This window comes from Crinia signifera, chromosome 3, assembly GCF_055691185.1.
Source record: "Crinia signifera chromosome 3, ASM5569118v1, whole genome shotgun sequence".
Classification (NCBI taxonomy): domain Eukaryota; kingdom Metazoa; phylum Chordata; class Amphibia; order Anura; family Myobatrachidae; genus Crinia; species Crinia signifera.
Window position 1 is genome coordinate 333,247,010 of NC_139219.1, and position 22,392 is coordinate 333,269,401.

The following is a 22,392-nucleotide window of genomic DNA, read 5'->3' on the forward strand; positions in this document are numbered from 1 at the left end:
AGTGACATTATCTCTCGATGGCACAGCTGAGAATGACATTGGGAGGTGGGATGGGAGAGGGATTAATGAAGGAGTGACGCTATCTCTCTGTCACAGCTGAGAATGACACCGGGAGGTGGGATGGGAGATGAATGAATGAATGAGTGACGCTATCTCTCTGTCACAGCTGAGAATGACATCAGGAGGTGGGATGGGAGATGGATGAATGAATGAGTGACGCTATCTCTCTGTCACAGCTGAGAATGACATCGGGAGGTGGGATGGGAGAGGGATTAATGAATGAGTGACGCTATCTCTCTGTCACAGCTGAGAATGACATCGGGAGGTGGGATGGGAGAGGGATGAATGAATGAGTGACGCTATCTCTCTGTCACAGCTGAGAATGACATCGGGAGGTGGGATGGGAGAAGGATGAATGATGCTTTCTCTCTGTCACAGCTGAGAATGACATCAGGAGGTGGGATGGGAGATGAATGAATGAATGAGTGACGCTATCTCTCTGTCACAGCTGAGAATGACATCAGGAGGTGGGATGGGAGATGGATGAATGAATGAGTGACACTATCTCTCTGTCACAGCTGAGAATGACATTGGGAGGTGGAATGGGAGATGGATGGATGGATGAATGAGTGACGCTATCTCTCTGTCACAGCTGAGAATGACATCAGGAGGTGGGATGGGAGATGGATGGATGAATGACGCTATCTCTCTGTCACAGCTGACAATGACATCAGGAGGTGGGATGGGAGAAGGATGAATGACGCTTTCTCTCTGTCACAGCTGAGAATGACACCGGGAGGTGGGATGGGAGATGAATGAGTGACGCTATCTCTCTGTCACAGCTGAGAATGACATCAGGAGGTGGGATGGGAGATGGATGGATGGATGAATGAATGAGTGACACTATCTCTCTGTCACAGCTGAGAATGACATTGGGAGGTGGAATGGGAGATGGATGGATGGATGAATGAATGAGTGACACTATCTCTCTGTCACAGCTGAGAATGACATCGGGAGGTGGGATGGGAAAGGAATGAATGAATGAGTGACGCTATCTCTGTCACAGCTGAGAATGACATCGAGAGGTGGGATGGGAGATGGATGAATGAATGAGTGACTATCTCTCTGTCACAGCTGAGAATGACATCAGGAGGTGGGATGGGAGAGGGGTGAATGAATGAGTGACGCTATCTCTCTGTCACAGCTGAGAATGACATCAGGAGGTGGGATGGGAGAAGGATGAATAACGCTTTCTCTCTGTCACAGCTGAGAATGACATCAGGAGGTGGGATGGGAGATGAATGAATGAGTGACGCTATCTCTCTGTCACAGCTGAGAATGACATCGGGAGGTGGGATGGGAGAAGGATGAATGATGCTTTCTCTCTGTCACAGCTGAGAATGACACCGGGAGGTGGGATGGGAAATGAATGAATGAGTGACGCTATCTCTCTGTCACAGCTGAGAATGACATCGAGAGGTGGGATGGGAGAGGGATGAATGAATGAGTGACGCTATCTCTCTGTCACAGCTGAGAATGACATCGGGAGGTGGGATGGGAGAAGGATGAATGACGCTTTCTCTCTGTCACAGCTGAGAATGACACCGGGAGGTGGGATGGGAGATGAATGAATGAGTGATGCTATCTCTCTGTTACAGCTGAGAATGACATCGGGAGGTGGGATGGGAGAGGAATGAATGAATGAGTGACGCTATCTCTCTGTCACAGCTGAGAATGACATTGAGAGGTGGGATGGGAGAAGGATGAATGACGCTTTCTCTCTGTCACAGCTGAGAATGACATCGGGAGGTGGGATGGGAGAGGGATGAATGAATGAGTGACGCTATCTCTCTGTCACAGCTGATAATGACATCGAGATCTGGGATGGGAGAGGGATGAATGAATGAGTGATGCTATCTCTCTGTCACAGCTGAGAATGACATCGGGAGGTGGGATGGGAGAAGGATGAATGACGCTTTCTCTCTGTCACAGCTAAGAATGACATCGAGAGGTGGGATGGGAGAGGAATGAATGAATGAGTGACGCTATCTCTCTGTCACAGCTGAGAATGACATTGGGAGGTGGGATGGGAGAAGGATGAATGACGCTTTCTCTCTGTCACAGCTGAGAATGACACCGGGAGGTGGGATGGGAGATGAATGAATGAGTGACGCTATCTCTCTGTCACAGCTGAGAATGACATCGGGAGGTGGGATGGGAGAGGGATGAATGAATTGAGTGACGCTATCTCTCTGTCACAGCTGAGAATGACATTGAGAGGTGGGATGGGAGAAGGATGAATGACGCTTTCTTTCTGTCACAGCTGAGAATGACATCGGGAGGTGGGATGGGAGAGGGATGAATGAATGAGTGACGCTATCTCTCTGTCACAGCTGAGAATGGCATCGAGAGGTGGGATGGGAGAGGGATGAATGAATGAGTGATGCTATCTCTCTGTCACAGCTGAGAATGACATCGGGAGGTGGGATGGGAAAAGGATGAATGACGCTTTCTCTCTGTCACAGCTGAGAATGACATTGAGAGGTGGGATGGGAGAAGGATGAATGACGCTTTCTCTCTGTCACAGCTGAGAATGACATCAGGAGGTGGGATGGGAGAAGGATGAATGACGCTTTCTCTCTGTCACAGCTGAGAATGACATCAGGAGGTGGGATGGGAGATGAATGAATGAGTGACGCTATCTCTCTGTCACAGCTGAGAATGACATCGGGAGGTGGGATGGGAGAAGGATGAATGATGCTTTCTCTCTGTCACAGCTGAGAATGACACCGGGAGGTGGGATGGGAAATGAATGAATGAGTGACGCTATCTCTCTCTCACAGCTGAGAATGACATCAGGAGGTGGGATGGGAGAAGGATGAATGATGCTTTCTCTCTGTCACAGCTGAGAATGACATCAAGAGGTGGGATGGGAGAGGGATGAATGAATGAGTGACGCTATCTCTCTGTCACAGCTGAGTGACATCGGGAGGTGGGATGGGAGAAGGATGAATGACGCTTTCTCTCTGTCACAGCTGAGAATGACACCGGGAGGTGGGATGGGAGATGAATGAATGAGTGACGCTATCTCTCTGTCACAGCTGAGAATGACATTGGGAGGTGGGATGGGAGAGGAATGAATGAATGAGTGACGCTATCTCTCTGTCACAGCTGAGAATGACATTGAGAGGTGGGATGGGAGAAGGATGAATGACGCTTTCTCTCTGTCACAGCTGAGAATGACATCGGGAGGTGGGATGGGAGAGGGATGAATGAATGAGTGACGCTATCTCTCTGTCACAGCTGAGAATGACATCGAGAGGTGGGATGGGAGAGGGATGAATGAATGAGTGATGCTATCTCTCTGTCACAGCTGAGAATGACATCGGGAGGTGGGATGGGAGAAGGATGAATGACGCTTTCTCTCTGTCACATCTGAGAATGACATCGAGAGGTGGGATGGGAGAGGGATGAATGAATGAGTGACGCTATCTCTCTGTCACAGCTGAGAATGACATCGGGAGGTGGGATGGGAGAAGGATGAATGACGCTTTCTCTCTGTCACAGCTGAGAATGACACCGGGAGGTGGGATGGGAGATGAATGAATGAGTGACGCTATCTCTCTGTCACAGCTGAGAATGACATCGGGAGGTGGGATGGGAGAGGGATGAATGAATGAGTGACGCTATCTCTCTGTCACAGCTGAGAATGACATTGAGAGGTGGGATGGGAGAAGGATGAATGACGCTTTCTCTCTGTCACAGCTGAGAATGACATCGGGAGGTGGGATGGGAGAGGGATGAATGAATGAGTGACGCTATCTCTCTGTCACAGCTGAGAATGACATCGAGATGTGGGATGGGAGAGGGATGAATGAATGAGTGATGCTATCTCTCTGTCACAGCTGAGAATGACATCGGGAGGTGGGATGGGAGAAGGATGAATGACGCTTTCTCTCTGTCACAGCTGAGAATGACACCGGGAGGTGGGATGGGAGATGAATGAATGAATGATTGAGTGACGCTATCTCTCTGTCACAGCTGAGAATGACATCAGGAGGTGGGATGGGAGATGGATGAATGAATGAGTGACGCTATCTCTCTCTGTCACAGCTGAGAATGACATTGGGATGGGGGATGGATGAATGAATGAGTGACGCTATCTCTCTGTCACAGCTGAGAATGACATCAGGAGGTAGTATGGGAGATGGATGGATGAATGAATGAGTGACGCTATCTCTCTGTCACAGCTGAGAATGACATCGGGAGGTGGGATGGGAGATGGAATGATGGATGAATGACGCTTGAGAGGTGGGATGGGAGAAGGATGAATGACGCTTTCTCTCTGTCACAGCTGAGAATGACATCGGGAGGTGGGATGGGAGAGGGATGAATGAATGAGTGACGCTATCTCTCTGTCACAGCTGATAATGACATCGAGATCTGGGATGGGAGAGGGATGAATGAATGAGTGATGCTATCTCTCTGTCACAGCTGAGAATGACATCGGGAGGTGGGATGGGAGAAGGATGAATGACGCTTTCTCTCTGTCACAGCTAAGAATGACATCGAGAGGTGGGATGGGAGAGGAATGAATGAATGAGTGACGCTATCTCTCTGTCACAGCTGAGAATGACATTGGGAGGTGGGATGGGAGAAGGATGAATGACGCTTTCTCTCTGTCACAGCTGAGAATGACACCGGGAGGTGGGATGGGAGATGAATGAATGAGTGACGCTATCTCTCTGTCACAGCTGAGAATGACATCGGGAGGTGGGATGGGAGAGGGATGAATGAATTGAGTGACGCTATCTCTCTGTCACAGCTGAGAATGACATTGAGAGGTGGGATGGGAGAAGGATGAATGACGCTTTCTCTCTGTCACAGCTGAGAATGACATCGGGAGGTGGGATGGGAGAGGGATGAATGAATGAGTGACGCTATCTCTCTGTCACAGCTGAGAATGACATCGAGAGGTGGGATGGGAGAGGGATGAATGAATGAGTGATGCTATCTCTCTGTCACAGCTGAGAATGACATCGGGAGGTGGGATGGGAGAAGGATGAATGACGCTTTCTCTCTGTCACATCTGAGAATGACATCGAGAGGTGGGATGGGAGAGGGATGAATGAATGAGTGACGCTATCTCTCTGTCACAGCTGAGAATGACATCGGGAGGTGGGATGGGAGAAGGATGAATGACGCTTTCTCTCTGTCACAGCTGAGAATGACACCGGGAGGTGGGATGGGAGATGAATGAATGAGTGACGCTATCTCTCTGTCACAGCTGAGAATGACATCGGGAGGTGGGATGGGAGAGGAATGAATGAGTGACGCTATCTCTCTGTCACAGCTGAGAATGGCATCGAGAGGTGGGATGGGAGAGGGATGAATGAATGAGTGATGCTATCTCTCTGTCACAGCTGAGAATGACATCGGGAGGTGGGATGGGAAAAGGATGAATGACGCTTTCTCTCTGTCACAGCTGAGAATGACATTGAGAGGTGGGATGGGAGAAGGATGAATGACGCTTTCTCTCTGTCACAGCTGAGAATGACATCAGGAGGTGGGATGAGAGAAGGATGAATGACGCTTTCTCTCTGTCACAGCTGAGAATGACATCAGGAGGTGGGATGGGAGATGAATGAATGAGTGACGCTATCTCTCTGTCACAGCTGAGAATGACATTGGGAGGTGGGATGGGAGAAGGATGAATGATGCTTTCTCTCTGTCACAGCTGAGAATGACACCGGGAGGTGGGATGGGAAATGAATGAATGAGTGACGCTATCTCTCTCTCACAGCTGAGAATGACATCAGGAGGTGGGATGGGAGAAGGATGAATGATGCTTTCTCTCTGTCACAGCTGAGAATGACATCAAGAGGTGGGATGGGAGAGGGATGAATGAATGAGTGACGCTATCTCTCTGTCACAGCTGAGAATGACATCGGGAGGTGGGATGGGAGAAGGATGAATGGCGCTTTCTCTCTGTCACAGCTGAGAATGACACCGGGAGGTGGGATGGGAGATGAATGAATGAGTGACGCTATCTCTCTGTCACAGCTGAGAATGACATTGGGAGGTGGGATGGGAGAGGAATGAATGAATGAGTGACGCTATCTCTCTGTCACAGCTGAGAATGACATTGAGAGGTGGGATGGGAGAAGGATGAATGACGCTTTCTCTCTGTCACAGCTGAGAATGACATCGGGAGGTGGGATGGGAGAGGGATGAATGAATGAGTGACGCTATCTCTCTGTCACAGCTGAGAATGACATCGAGAGGTGGGATGGGAGAGGGATGAATGAATGAGTGATGCTATCTCTCTGTCACAGCTGAGAATGACATCGGGAGGTGGGATGGGAGAAGGATGAATGACGCTTTCTCTCTGTCACATCTGAGAATGACATCGAGAGGTGGGATGGGAGAGGGATGAATGAATGAGTGACGCTATCTCTCTGTCACAGCTGAGAATGACATCGGGAGGTGGGATGGGAGAAGGATGAATGACGCTTTCTCTCTGTCACAGCTGAGAATGACACCGGGAGGTGGGATGGGAGATGAATGAATGAGTGACGCTATCTCTCTGTCACAGCTGAGAATGACATCGGGAGGTGGGATGGGAGAGGGATGAATGAATGAGTGACGCTATCTCTCTGTCACAGCTGAGAATGACATTGAGAGGTGGGATGGGAGAAGGATGAATGACGCTTTCTCTCTGTCACAGCTGAGAATGACATCGGGAGGTGGGATGGGAGAGGGATGAATGAATGAGTGACGCTATCTCTCTGTCACAGCTGAGAATGACATCGAGATGTGGGATGGGAGAGGGATGAATGAATGAGTGATGCTATCTCTCTGTCACAGCTGAGAATGACATCGGGAGGTGGGATGGGAGAAGGATGAATGACGCTTTCTCTCTGTCACAGCTGAGAATGACACCGGGAGGTGGGATGGGAGATGAATGAATGAATGATTGAGTGACGCTATCTCTCTGTCACAGCTGAGAATGACATCAGGAGGTGGGATGGGAGATGGATGAATGAATGAGTGACGCTATCTCTCTCTGTCACAGCTGAGAATGACATTGGGATGGGGGATGGATGAATGAATGAGTGACGCTATCTCTCTCTGTCACAGCTGAGAATGACATTGGGATGGGGGATGGATGAATGAATGAGTGACGCTATCTCTCTGTCACAGCTGAGAATGACATCAGGAGGTAGTATGGGAGATGGATGGATGAATGAATGAGTGACGCTATCTCTCTGTCACAGCTGAGAATGACATCGGGAGGTGGGATGGGAGATGGAATGATGGATGAATGACGCTATCTCTCTGTCACAGCTGAGAATGACATCGGGAGGTGGGATGGGAGATGGATGGATGAATGAATGAGTGACGCTATCTCTCTGTCACAGCTGAGAATGACATCGGGAGGTGGGATGGGAGAAGGATGAATGAATGAGTGACGCTTTCTGTCCCTGTCACAGCAGATGATGGTGCTGATGAGGAAGAGGAGAAGATACAGAACGGGAAGGACAGAGGTCAGTTACTTGCATGTGGTGCTGAATGACGTGTGTATTGCTTCCTCCCTGTGGGGGCATCACACCCTGCACACCTCCTGTACATTCCCTCTCTGTAACAGCAGTTACTGCCCAGGATCGGGATGCAATTAGCCGTAATTCCTGCTGCAATCCCTTGTTCCAGACAGAGGGAGGGGTAAGAGGGCCCTGCTCGCAGGATTACAGCTTCTAGATCTTTTCGTCCATCCAAGCATAGTGTGGAAAATGTGCATAGGTGCCAATGTGTGTGCCACTGCATATACGGGTGCTGTACCCACTCTTCGTCATGGTGATGTGGTTAGTGTCACATGTCACTGGCTGGGCATGCCATGTGCTATCAGTAAGGGTGTCATCTCTTCCTTCCAGGGTAAATGACCCACACAGAAGAAGAAGGTGATCCAAGTAAGTGTCCGCTCCGTGTACTGCTCCTCACATGTCCTGTACGTGACGCAGACATGCGTGTAACCCACTGCTCTTCCTCCTGTGACAGGCACAGCGATTCCTCCTATATCCATCCAAAGGCAGCATCCAACCAGCCACAGCCAGTGACTACGGGAACCTTGTTACAGCATGCTCGGATCTCCATGTAACATACAACATGTGCAGAAGCTGTAAGGATTGCGTGTGAGCGTGCAGAGGCCGGGGACACTGTGATCCCACTAACATGGACATGTACTGAGCTACACGGGATGGTCCGGCAGGAAGGTGGTACATTTCATGGTCCGATGTTTACAGAATAATAAATGTGTCTGTCTGTCAAGTCTCCGTGTGCTGCGTCTTACACCAGTCCATGACCGCTACGTGACACGCCTGGGCACACACCGGAAGGCAACAACAATCTTATGTCATCAGGCAGTGATAGCCACTAATACTATGTGATGTATTTAATGATGTCATCAGGCAGTAATAGTCATGTGATGTATTTGATGATGTCATCAGGAAGTAGCAGTCACGTGATATTTTAAATGAGGTCATCAAGCAGCAACATTTATGTCATATTTAGTGATGTCATCAGGCAGCCGTAGTCAAGGGATTTCTTTAATGATGGCCTCAGGCAGTACATGTATTTTGACATTACATGATGTCATCAGACAGAAGCAGTCGTGATGTATTCAATGATGTCATCAGTCCGATGCAGTCATGTGATATGTTTAATGATGTCTGCAGAGTGTAGGAGTCATGTGACACACTACATGATGTCATCAGACAGAAGCATATGATGTCATCATAAAGTAGATAACGTGGGACCTGACATCTTCATGCAGTAGTAGGCGTGTGCCATGTTATTGCAGCAGGCATGGTACATAATATCTATAGGCAGCAGTAGTTGTGACTCGTGACCGCTAATATAAAGTCATGAGGGAGTAGCAGTCATGTGACCGGTTATATGATGTCATACAGTAGTGACCACCTCTCGTGTTACCTTCAGGTTACAGCAGTCATGTGACCGGTTATATGATGTCATACAGTAGTGACCACCTCTCGTGTTACCTTCAGGTTACAGCAGTCATGTGACCGGTTATATGATATCATACAGTAGTGACCACCTCTCGTGTTACCTTCAGGTTACAGCAGTCATGTGACCGGTTATATGATGTCATACAGTAGTGACCACCTCTCGTGTTACCTTCAGGTTATAGCAGTCATGTGACCGGTTATATGATGTCATACAGTAGTGACCACCTCTCGTGTTACCTTCAGGTTACAGCAGTCATGTGACCAGTTATATGATGTCATACAGTAGTGACCACCTCTCGTGTTACCTTCAGGTTACAGCAGTCATGTGACCGGTTATATGATGTCATACAGTAGTGACCACCTCTCGTGTTACCTTCAGGTTACAGCAGTCATGTGACTTGTTGTTTTAATGTTTTCAGGGAGTAGCAGTCATCAATGTGACATGTTATATGATGTCATCAGGAACTAGTAGCCATTTTTCCTGATGTCTGCAAGTAGTAGCTCTAATGTGACATGTTTTAAGATGTCATCATGCAGGAGTGACCATGTTAAACATGGCATTATGTTGGCATAAGAAATGTATGAGGCCACACAAATTACTGATATCCCACTGTGCATCACGGTGCCTCCTCTGTATACCTACATCACACCATCATATTACTGATATCCCACTGTGCATAACGGTGCCTCCTCTATATACCTACATCACACCATCATATTACTGATATCCCACTGTGCATCAAGGTGCCTCCTCTGTGTATATACATCACACCATCATATTACTGATATCCCACTGTGCATCACGGTGCCTCCTCTGTATACCTACATACACATTGTTCTATCTACATCACACGTCATATCACTGATATCCCACTGTGCATCACGGTGCCTCCTCTGTATATCTACATCACACCATCATATTTCTGATATCCCACTGTGCATCACGGTGCCTCCTCTGTATATCTACATCACACCATCATGTTACTGATATCCCACTGTGCATCACGGTGCCTCCTCTGTATACCTACATCACACCATCATATTACTGATATCCCACTGTGCATCACGGTGCCTCCTCTGTATACCTACATACACATTGTTCTATCTACATCACACATCATATTACTGATATCCCACTGTGCATCACGGTGCCTCCTCTGTATACCTACATCACACCATCATATTACTGATATCCCACTGTGCATCACGGTGCCTCCTCTGTATACCTACATCACACCATCATATTACTGATATCCCACTGTGCATCACGGTGCCTCCTCTGTATACCTACATCACACCATCATATTACTGATATCCCACTGTGCATCACGGTGCCTCCTCTGTATACCTACATCACACCATCATATTACTGATATCCCACTGTGCATCACGGTGCCTCCTCTGTATACCTACATCACACATCATATTACTGATATCCCACTGTGCATCACGGTGCCTCCTCTGTATACCTACATCACACATCATATTACTGATATCCCACTGTGCATCACGGTGCCTCCTCTGTATACCTACATCACACCATCATATTACTGATATCCCACTGTGCATCACGGTGCCTCCTCTGTATACCTACATCACACCATCATATTACTAATATCCCACGGTGCCTCCTCTGTATACCTACATCACACATCATATTACTGATATCCCACTGTGCATCACGGTGCCTCCTCTGTATACCTACATCACACATCATATTACTGATATCCCACTGTGCATCACGGTGCCTCCTCTGTATACCTACATACACATTGTTCTATCTACATCACACCATCATATCACTGATATCGCACTGTGCATCACGGTGCCTCCTCTGTATACCTACATCACACCATCATATCACTGATATCCCACTGTGCATCACGGTGCCTCCTCTGTATACCTACATACACATTGTTCTATCTACATCACACCATCATATTACTGATATCCCACTGTGCATCACGGTGCCTCCTCTGTATACCTACATCACACCATCATATTACTGATATCCCACTGTGCATCACGGTGCCTCCTCTGTATACCTACATCACACCATCATATCACTGATATCCCACTGTGCATCACGGTGCCTCCTCTGTGTATATACATCACACCATCATATTACTGATATCCCACTGTGCATCACGGTGCCTCCTCTGTATACCTACATCACACCATCATATTACTGATATCCCACTGTGCATCACAGTGCCTCCTCTGTGTATATACATCACACCATCATATTACTGATATCCCACTGTGCATCACGGTGCCTCCTCTGTATACCTACATACACATTGTTCTATCTACATCACACCATCATATTACTGATATCCCACTGTGCATCACGGTGCCTCCTCTGTATACCTACATCACACCATCATATCACTGATATCCCACTGTGCATCACGGTGCCTCCTCTGTATACCTACATCACACCATCATGTTACTGATATCCCACTGTGCATCACGGTGCCTCCTCTGTATACCTACATCACACCATCATATCACTGATATCCCACTGTGCATCACGGTGCCTCCTCTGTATACCTACATCACACCATCATATTACTGATATCCCACTGTGCATCACAGTGCCTCCTCTGTGTATATACATCACACCATCATATTACTGATATCCCACTGTGCATCACGGTGCCTCCTCTGTATACCTACATACACATTGTTCTATCTACATCACACCATCATATTACTGATATCCCACTGTGCATCACGGTGCCTCCTCTGTATACCTACATCACACCATCATATCACTGATATCCCACTGTGCATCACGGTGCCTCCTCTGTATACCTACATCACACCATCATGTTACTGATATCCCACTGTGCATCACGGTGCCTCCTCTGTATACCTACATCACACCATCATATTACTGATATCCCACTGTGCATCACGGTGCCTCCTCTGTATACCTACATACGCATTGTTCTACCTACATCACACATCATATTACCCGGGATCTCCACGGCTAATGTTTAGCAGGTGTCTGCTGGTCATATCTTCCCTCTTCACTGCCATTGGATGAGGAGAACATCTGGTTATATTATCTGTTCATCACTGGTGTGTATGGGATGATGGTTGGACAGGGAGAACTAGCTGGTGACGTGTGCTGATCACTGGTATGCATGGGATGATGGTTGGATTGGGAGAACTAGCCGGTGATGTGATGTGCTGGTCACTGGTGTGTATGAGATGATGGTGGGACAGGGAGAGCTAGCCGTTATTTGGTGTGTATGGGATTATAATGAGATTGGGAGAACTAGCCGGTCATATGGTGTGCTGGTCACTGGTGTGTATGGGATGATGGTGGGGCTGGGACAACTAACCAGTGATGTGGTGTGCTGGTCACTGGTTGTGTATGGAATGATGGTGGGACTGGGAGATCTAGCCGGTGATGTGGTGTGCTGGTCACTGGTGTGTATGAGGTGATTGGGGACTGGGAGAACTAGCCGGTGATATGGTGTGCTGGTTGCTATTCTGTATGGGATGATGGTGGGGCTGGCAGAATTAGCCAGTGATATGGTGTGCTGGTCACTGGTGTGTATGGGATGATGGTGGGTCTGGGAGAACTAGCCGGTGATATGGTGTGCTGGGCACTGGTGTGTATGGGATGATGGTGGGTCTGGGAGAACTAGCCGGTGATGTGGTGTGCTGGTCACTGGTGTGTATGGGATGATGGTGGGTCTGGGAGAATTAGCCGGTGATATGGTGTGCTGGGCACTGGTGTGTATGGGATGATGGTGGGTCTGGGAGAACTAGCCGGTGATGTGGTGTGCTGGTCACTGGTGTGTATGGGATGATGGTGGGGCTGGGAGAACTAGCCGGTGATGTGGTGTGCTGGGCACTGGTGTGTATGGTGATGTGTGCTGGTCACTGGTATGTATGGGATGATGGTGGAGCTGGGTATTAGTATGTATGCGGATTCGGTACGAAATCCCGACGGTCAAAATCCCGACAAGGTCAAAATACCGACATATAGAATGTACAGGTGAAACAGTCGACATTGACAGTGTTACAATCTGGGGAGTAACTGAACGTCTCCCAGACTGTATGGTGGAGCTGCCTCTAACCTCACTCTATTGGCCCTCCCTGACAGGTGGCCGTGGACTGCGGGATGCTAGGCTTCACCTGTAGCCACCACGGCTGAAAGGGCGAGTTAGGCCCGCCCAAGCTCCGGTGCAGCCAGGTGTTAGGTGGTGACAAGCCCACGACGACCGCCAGGGATAGGTCCAAGAGGACAATCTGACTAAAGTAATAACCCCGACTAAAGAGGATAATGCAGAAGAACAAGTCCCTGAAGTGACACAAGTATGGAGAATAATAATGACAATACTGCGACTCTGTCGCAACCAAACACCAGGCGACCTCGTCGCACACAGACAAATTGTTCCTAGCACAACTTAAAGGGGAACAGCCCCACATAAATAAACTGGAGGAATAATGCCCAACCTCCTCTTGGGCAAATGACATGCACCACAGTGCAACCTAACCGTAGCCTAAGACTACTCACGACACCGGGCATAAGATGGAAGGTAGTGGTTCCCAGATGCTTGGGAGTCAGCAGGCTCACGCAGGAAAGGTAGTAGCAGCACGTCCCAGGAACAATCCTGCATAAGGCACAGGATGACTGGACCCAGACTGCAGCAGGACAAGACCCTTGGCAGAACAAGACAATCCAGACCAGGAAACAGGAAGCCATCACCGGCTCTGCATTGCTGGGGAAAATGCCTTAAGAAGAACTCAGGTGATTAGCACACCTGTGACATCTCCAGCCAACCTGCCAGCAGGTATAATGAGCTCATTATCCATCAGCCTTTTGAATAATCAAGTCTCCAGAAGATTTGAGCTGCAATGGCACAGCCTGACCACCGGAGGCCACCAAAGAGTCAAATGCCCAAACACAAACAGAACAGAACACAAAACAGACCTGATTTATCCTAATGGTTCCTAACAGACAGGTCGCGAGGTTGACATGGGTTTTTTTACAGTTTTTTTACCCAAATGTCGACATGGACACAGTTCCAAGTGAACTGCAGCCGCTCGTGATGCTTCAGGCACGGTGCCTCGATGCGCTCGGCACACTATTTTATTCTCCCACCACGCCCTAGTGGATGGTAGGGCATGAAATACCGCCTGTCGGCACATGTCGGCTCAAAAAACAGTGGAAAAAAACCATGTCAACCTCGCGACCTGTCGACACAAAGTCATGTTGACTGTTTCACCTGTACATTCTATATGTCGGTATTTTGACCTTGTCGGGATTTTAAATGTCGGGATTTTGTCCTTGTCGGGATTTTAAATGTCAGCATTTTGACCTTGTCGGGATTTTGACTGCATCCCATGTATGCATACCCCCCTGTTGCTAGGGGCTCAGCACTCATTGTACCTTTATACCCTGACACATTCCATATCCTCCCTACACCCAGTAATGACGTATAACTTGGCTGCTGGGAGAACAGACATGTAATTGGTATGGCGGAAGCAGGAATGGCTGTATATAAATAAGGACGGGCTTTATTATCCCTCCAAGCTAGACGTATATAGTTATTACACTGGGCGGTCCTCGCTCACCCTTCCGTTACCTGGCAGGCTGCCACATTGTCATGGTCCATCTACAGAACGCGCGCCTGCAGCTGTGCCAGGCCTCTGTGCGAGGTACGAGACACCGCATAGCTAATTTCTTTATATCTTGTAAACTAAGAGACCTGCGAACAGTATGTCGAAAGCTAACCTTTAACCTATAAGCCATGTCATCTGCCAAATGACTGAATAAACAACTTCATTGTGACCAAGCCGCTCTGCTTCCCTTCTTCCTGTGCCGCGTCTAGATCCTCTGCCATTATCCAGATCTGGAGACATTTACTGATGAGAATGAAAGATGTGCCGTTGCCTGTAGCAACCAGTCAGATTATGTCTCTCATTGTCTAGGATGCAATAGTAAAATCAATGTATATAAATGTGTTCCATGACGGCAGATCTGAGTCCGGATTGGGCGATGAGACCACACAGGCCACTGCTGATAGGCTAGGCCACTCTACCAGCACTACCAGGCCCTCGGAACATCCCGGTAAGGGACCAGGAACGTGACATCCTCATGCGGGAGATCCGCATCTAGGCTGTATACACAGGATACTAGCGAAATGCGTGAGTGACCAGGAACACCTTGGGTGCAGCACTTTGGGGGGGGGGGTAATATATTCGTTATATATATCCCCCACCCCCCGTTCTGTCCAATAGATGAGAGTGCATGGCATCTATCCTGCTTTCTGGTGAGCTGCACTAGGGGGCAGGCTACGTGTGTCAGATAGATGTGGGGTGTTCCCATACACTGTGAGGCTCAGTCCAGCACTGGAGAAGCGCTTCCAATGTCTGTTCTTTCCCTGTGACACATTGCAGAGTGATGTCATCATGTCGGAATGTCCGCAGCGGCCGTACGATACAGCAGCAGCTGGTGTCTCCAGCATCACACACATCAGCGAGATGAGCGTAGATCTAAGAATAGCCTCTGGGCGAGAAATAACGGACAGTGAGCGCTTGTGATGTCCTCGTGTGCACTGGGCCGGAACCCTTGTAGCTGGGGCATTATAAGACGTTCCGGGAGGGGAGGTGTGTCCAACCTAATCTGGCTTAGCGGAGGCGTTGCCCATAGCAGACCAATCCCATTCCGGCTTTCACTTTAAAGAGCAGGGGTAACCCACATGTATTTTTCTGCCATTCCCACCAGCGGTAAGGAGGCAGGTGCTCCTCTGTGGGCCCCGGCGCAGGGACTGTATACGTGGGAGCCGGCTGTCTGTGGGCCCGGGCGCAGGGACTGTATACATGGGAGCCGGCTGTCTGTGGGTCTGGGCGCAGGGACTGTATACGTGGGAGCCGGCTGTCTGTGGGCCTGGGCACAGGGACTGTATATGTGGGAGCCGGCTGTCTGTGGGCCTGGGCACAGGGACTGTATACGTGGGAGCCGGCTGTCTGTGGGCCCGGGCGCAGGGACTGTATACGTGGGAGCCCGCTGTCTGTGGGCCTGTGCGCAGGGACTGTATACGTGGGAGCCGGCTGTCTGTGGGCCTGGGCGCAGGGACTGTATACGTGGGAGCCCGCTGTCTGAGGGCCTGTGCGCAGGGATTGTATACGTGGGAGCCGGCTGTCTGAGGGCCTGTGCGCAGGGATTGTATACGTGGGAGCCGGCTGTCTGAGGGCCTGTGCGCTGGGACTGTATACGTGGGAGCCGGCTGTCTGTGGGCCTGGGCGCAGGGACTGTATACGTGGGAGCCGGCTGTCTGTGGGCCTGGGCGCAGGGACTGTATACGTGGGAGCCGGCTGTCTGAGGGCCTCGGCGCAGGGACTGTATACGTGGGAGCCGGCTGTCTGTGGGCCTGGGCGCAGGGACTGTATACATGGGAGCCGGCTGTCTGTGGGCCTGGGCGCAGGGACTTTATACGTGGGAGCCGGCTGTCGGTGGGCCTGGGCGCAGGGACTGTATACGTGGGAGCCGGCTGTCTGTGGGCCTGTGCGCAGGGACTGTATACGTGGGAGCCGGCTGTCTGTGGGCCTGGGCGCAGGGACTGTATACGTGGGAGCCGGCTGTCTGTGGTCCTGGGCGCAGGGACTGTATACGTGGGAGCCGGCTGTCTGTGGGCCTGGGCGCAGGGACTGTATACGTGGGAGCCGGCTGTCTGTGGGCCTGGGCGCAGGGACTGTATACGTGGGAGCCGGCTGTCTGTGGGCCTGGGCGCAGGGACTGTATACGTGGGAGCCAGCTGTCTGTGGGCCTGGGCGCAGGGACTGTATACGTGGGAGCCGGCTGTCTGTGGGCCTGGGCACAGGGACTGTATACATGGGAGCCGGCTGTCTGTGGGCCTGGGCGCAGGGACTGTATACGTGGGAGCCGGCTGTCTGTGGGCCTGGGCGCAGGGACTGTATACGTGGGAGCCGGCTGTCTGTGGGCCCGGGCACAGGGACTGTATACGTGGGAGCCGGCTGTCTGTGTGCCTGTGCGCAGGGACTGTATACGTGGGAGCCGGCTGTCTGTGGGCCCGGGCACAGGGACTGTATACATGGGAGCCGGCTGTCTGTGGGCCCGGGCGCAGGGACTGTATACGTGGGAGCCGGCTGTCTGTGAGCCTGGGCGCAGGGACTGTATACTTGGGAGCCGGCTGTCTGTGGGCCTGGGCGCAGGGACTGTATACGTGGGAGCCGGCTGTCTGTGGGCCTGGGCGCAGGGACTGTATACGTGGGAGCCGGCTGTCTGTGGGCCTGGGCACAGGGACTGTATACGTGGGAGCCGGCTGTCTGTGGGCCTGGGCGCAGGGACTGTATACGTGGGAGCCGGCTGTCTGTGGGTCTGGGCGCAGGGACTGTGTACGTGGGAGCCGGCTGTCTGTGGGTCTGGGCGCAGGGACTGTGTACGTGGGAGCCGGCTGTCTGTGGGCCTGTGCGCAGGGACTGCATACATGGGAGCCGGCTGTCTGTGGGCCTGGGCGCAGGGACTGCATACATGGGAGCCGGCTGTCTGTGGGCCTGGGCGCAGGGACTGTATACGTGGGAGCCGGCTGTCTGTGGGCCTGTGCGCAGGGACTGTATACGTGGGAGCCGGCTGTCTGTGGGCCTGGGCGCAGGGACTGTATACGTGGGAGCCGGCTGTCTGTGGCCCTGGGCGCAGGGACTGTATATGTGGGAGCCGGCTGTCTGTGGGCCTGGGCGCAGGGACTGTATACATGGGAGCCGGCTGTCTGTGGGCCTGGGTGCAGGGACTGTATACGTGGGAGCCGGCTGTCTGTGGGCTTGGGCGCAGGGACTGTATACGTGGGAGCCGGCTGTCTGTGTGCCTGTGCGCAGGGACTGTATACGTGGGAGCCGGCTGTCTGTGTGCCTGTGCGCAGGGACTGTATACGTGGGAGCCGGCTGTCTGTGGGCCTGGGCGCAGGGACTGTATACGTGGGAGCCAGCTGTCTGTGGGCCTGGGCGCAGGGACTGTATACGTGGGAGCCGGCTGTCTGTGGTCCTGGGCCCAGGGACTGTATACGTGGGAGCTGGCTGTCTGAGGGCCTGTGCGCAGGGACTGTATACGTGGGAGCCGGCTGTCTGTGGGCCTGGGCACAGGGACTGTATACGTGGGAGCCGGCTGTCTGTGGGCCTGGGTGCAGGGACTGTATACGTGGGAGCCGGCTGTCTGTGGGCCTGGGCACAGGGACTGTATATGTGGGAGCCGGCTGTCTGTGGGCCCTGGGCACAGGGACTGTATACGTGGGAGCCGGCTGTCTGTGGGCCTGGGCACAGGGACTGTATACGTGGGAGCCGGCTGTCTGTGGGCCTGGGCACAGGGACTGTATACGTGGGAGCCGGCTGTCTGTGGGCCTGGGCGCAGGGACTGTATACGTGGGAGCCGGCTGTCTGTGGGCCTGGGCGCAGGGACTGTATACGTGGGAGCCGGCTGTCTGTGGGCCTGGGCGCAGGGACTGTATACGTGGGAGCCGGCTGTCTGTGGGCCTGGGCACAGGGACTGTATACGTGGGAGCCGGCTGCCTGTGGGCCTGGGCGCAGGGACTGTATACGTGGGAGCCGGCTGTCTGTGGGCCTGGGCGCAGGGACTGTATACGTGGGTGCCGGCTGTCTGTGGGCCTGGGCGCAGGGACTGTATACGTGGGAGCCGGCTTTCTGAGGGCCTGTGCACAGGGACTGTATACGTGGGAGCCGGCTGTCTGTGGGCTTGGGCGCAGGGACTGTATACGTGGGAGCCGGCTGTCTGTGGGCCCGGGCACAGGGACTGTATACATGGGAGCCGGCTGTCTGAGGGCCTGGGCGCAGGGACTGTATACGTGGGAGCCGGCTGTCCCTGCTCCTAGAGTTCAGCTTCCATGAGAGAGCCGAAGTTAAACCTTTCACACAAGCCTGGTGGGGTAGATTACTGATACATTCATTGCTGCCGTTCCAAGTAGGTAATGGACTTGGCATCTGAGCTGTGAGGTTCTCCTAGGCAGCGTGCCATGACATTGTGCTGGCTGCTGGTGACTTCCTTCCTGGCTCCCGCTCTGCCGCAGGAGAAAGGATCCTCTATGTAACTCAGTCGTTACTTACACCCCATCAGGTCCCAGCGCAGGCCCTCTGGTGTCATCGCTCCGAACTCTCCCGTAATACAGTACAGGAGCGGTACTCAATCCTGGTCATCACTGCAACCCTAACAGTGCATGTTTTCCAGATCATCTTGCTGGTGCGCAGGTGATGCTAATTATTCCTGAGGACGCCATGAACACCCGCACTGCAAGTGCCTCCTATAAACCATACTGTCCTAACATCGGCTGTAAGATGGCGGGGCAGACGGGCACATGGTGACACATTCACGTGTCCATCTAAAGGGGCGCGTCAGCAGCTGACTCATCCCCAGCGTGTCGCGGTGTACAGTGATGGCGTCATGTCGGCAACATTTTACAATAAAGAACTTTTTCTGTAATATGTGTCTGTACGTTCCTGCATGACCCTACAGGTTCCGGCTGGTGCTTCTAGTTCTCATCGAGGGGGGGCCGGCATCACCCTCCGGACGGGACTCTGTATACAAGCAGCGTTAGCAGATATCAGAGGAATGCGCTTCCCAACGGGACGTTCTCCAGATGAATATTCTCCAAATGTAGGTTCAGTGTGAATCCAAAATGGAAAGAAAAATGAATAGAAAAAAATCAGATGTCAGGAAATGCGTCGGACTCTGGGCACCGCCGCACATCCGCAGCGTCTGCGTGCCGGAATGAATCAGGGCCAATGTCTAGCGGGAGAGGAGATCCGCATGTCCGTGAAATGTACACAGAGGATTCTTATTGGTCCAGAGCAGGGAACCGAAGAGCACCCGTGAGCCAGGCGTAGGACTGACAGGAGACTCAGACGCAGTCCGGCATTATATAGTATCCAGACCTGTGTTCCGCACCTCCACTGTCACATTATGGGGTGATTCAGGTTGGTCTGCAAAAGCAAACTCCTTTAATGGACAACACCATGCTGCACTGCAGGGGGGCAGATGTAATGTGCAGAGAGAGTTAGATTTGAGTGAGTTATTTTGTTTCTGTGCAGGGTAAATACTAGCTGCATTATTCTAACACTGCAATATAGATATCAGTTTGAAGTAAATCCCCACCTAATTCTCTCTGCACCTGATACATCTGCCCCACCTGCTGTGCAGCATGGTTTTGTCCATTAAAGAAGCCAACTAGAATCACCCCCTATTTGTCCTCATCTATCAGTAATCCGCACTATCCTCACATTTATAAGGGAGGAGCCGGCTGTCTGAGGGCCTGTGCCCTATAAGAACCTATAAGCGTTCCCTAAAAACTCATCTCTGCAGGCAGCTTATCAAATTCCAGAACCAGTTATAGAACCTTGCGTTCTGGTGGAATCGATGCAATAAAGAATACAGTATCTATACTTATGTATCAATGCCTATTTCCCTATAGATTGTAAGCTTGCGAGCAGGGCCCTCCTACATTTTGACTGTCTGTAAATACCCTGTTTTGTTGTATCACTGTCCCCTTTGTAAAGCGCAACGGAATCTGCTGCGCTATATAAGAAACTGTTAATAAATAATAAATAAATACATTTACAGAATTGTTACCTTAATCCCCTGTTTCTCATTGAGGGAATGTAACTGGAATAATGTAGCTGGTCTGGTGCATTAATGTGTACAGGACAAGTATAGTATTGGGGTGACTGAGATATGGGGTGCAGTCATTGCATACACTGTCCAGGATCGCATCTGTCATTGTGTAACAGCTGTAAGGTCTGCACATTCTCACAGCCCACCTCAGTCCCCCCAATGCAGCCCCTCTCCTAAACCTTCCAGTTATAACCGGCCTGGCAGCTGTTCTGCTGAGCCGCACTCATAATGCACCGTCCCGGACCTCACAGAGATATAATGTGATGTGTGGAGAATCACAGGACAATGTATGGAGGAGGGGATTGGGGGGGCTCCAGTGACATGTCCTCATAAGGTCACAGTGTAAATATATACGGGGTCCCAGCTGCTGGAGTCACAGGATACAATGCTGTGCAGGATGTCCCCAAGCTGGGGTACATACATGTGCATACATACACGTGTGTCAGCAACCCTACTGTAACAGGTTCGCTGTTCAGATCGGACACAGCAGACAGTTTTCGGTATTTGTACATGTGTTTAATCAAGCTACAAATCCACTTACAGCAAACACGGCTTCATATTAATAAAGATTGGATATTTCAATGCTTAGGCCTACTACCTGGCCCCTACCAGGCATCAGCGCAATGAACAGCAAACTTACTACAGCTGAAATCTCTTCTGCTGCCACCTGTGGCTGGGCAGGTGTCAAAACCTAAACCAGAGCCCACCAGTCTCTCCCTCAAGCACACCTCAGAGTCCTATTCCTGGCTTTGCAGTGGACCAGGTTCTCTTACCTGGTTGTAAAGCATTTCCTCTGAGGCTGGATGGCTCCTTATTTAAAGGGCAGGTTTGACCAAAGAAATGTAGCGCTCTTTGGTGGAACTAACCCTGTTTCACTGCACAACTACTTACAGAGCACATCCAGCTCCGTGTCCCTACTTATACAGCACACCCAGCCCCGCATCCCTACTTATACAGCACACACAGCCCCGCATCCCTACTTATACACTACATCCAGCCCCGCATCCCTACTTATACAGCACACCCAGCCCCGCGTCCCTACTTATACAGCACATCCAGCCCTGCATCCCTACTTATACACTACATCCAGCCCCGCATCCCTACTTATACAGTACACCCAGCCCGCATCCCTACTTATACAGTACACCCAGCCCCGCATCCCTACTTATACAGTACATCCAGCCTGCATCCCTACTTATACAGCACACCCAGCCCCGCGTCCCTACTTATACACTACATCCAGACCTGCATCCCTACTTATACACTACACCCAGCCCCGCATCCCTACTTATACATTACACCCAGCCCCGCATCCCTACTTATACACTACACCCAGCCCCGCATCCCTACTTATACAGTACACCCAGCCCCACGTCCCTACTTATACACTACGCCCAGCCATGCATCCCTACTTATACAGCACACCCAGCCCGCATCCCTACTTATACAGTACACCCAGCCCCGCGTCCCTACTTATACAGTACATCCAGCCCTGCATCCCTACTTATACACTACACCCAGCCCCGCATCCCTACTTATACATTACACCCAGCCCCGCATCCCTACTTATACACTACACCCAGCCCCGCATCCCTACTTATACAGTACACCCAGCCCCACGTCCCTACTTATACACTACGCCCAGCCATGCATCCCTACTTATACAGCACACCCAGCCCCGCATCCCTACTTATACACTACATTTAGCCC

General features: G+C 51.3%; 1 protein-coding gene across 12 annotated transcripts in view; it reads left to right on the forward strand.

Annotated features, from left to right (window-relative positions):
- DTNB (dystrobrevin beta) overlaps window positions 1-14,842 on the forward strand; it is a 266,225-nt gene extending 251,383 nt beyond the window's left edge. For 9 of the 12 annotated variants that reach the window (XM_083178923.1, XM_083178909.1, XM_083178917.1 and 6 more), the window contains 3 exons: window positions 7,494-7,547; window positions 7,932-7,967; window positions 8,056-14,842. In XM_083178923.1, coding sequence (XP_083035049.1) covers window positions 7,494-7,547; window positions 7,932-7,936 — 59 coding nt within the window. In that variant the 3' untranslated portion in view covers window positions 7,937-7,967; window positions 8,056-14,842. The remainder of the gene's footprint in view (window positions 1-7,493; window positions 7,548-7,931; window positions 7,968-8,055) is intronic. The other 3 variants (XM_083178915.1, XM_083178916.1, XM_083178913.1) reach the window with 2 other exon arrangements.
- The last annotated feature ends 7,550 nt before the right edge of the window (window positions 14,843-22,392 follow it).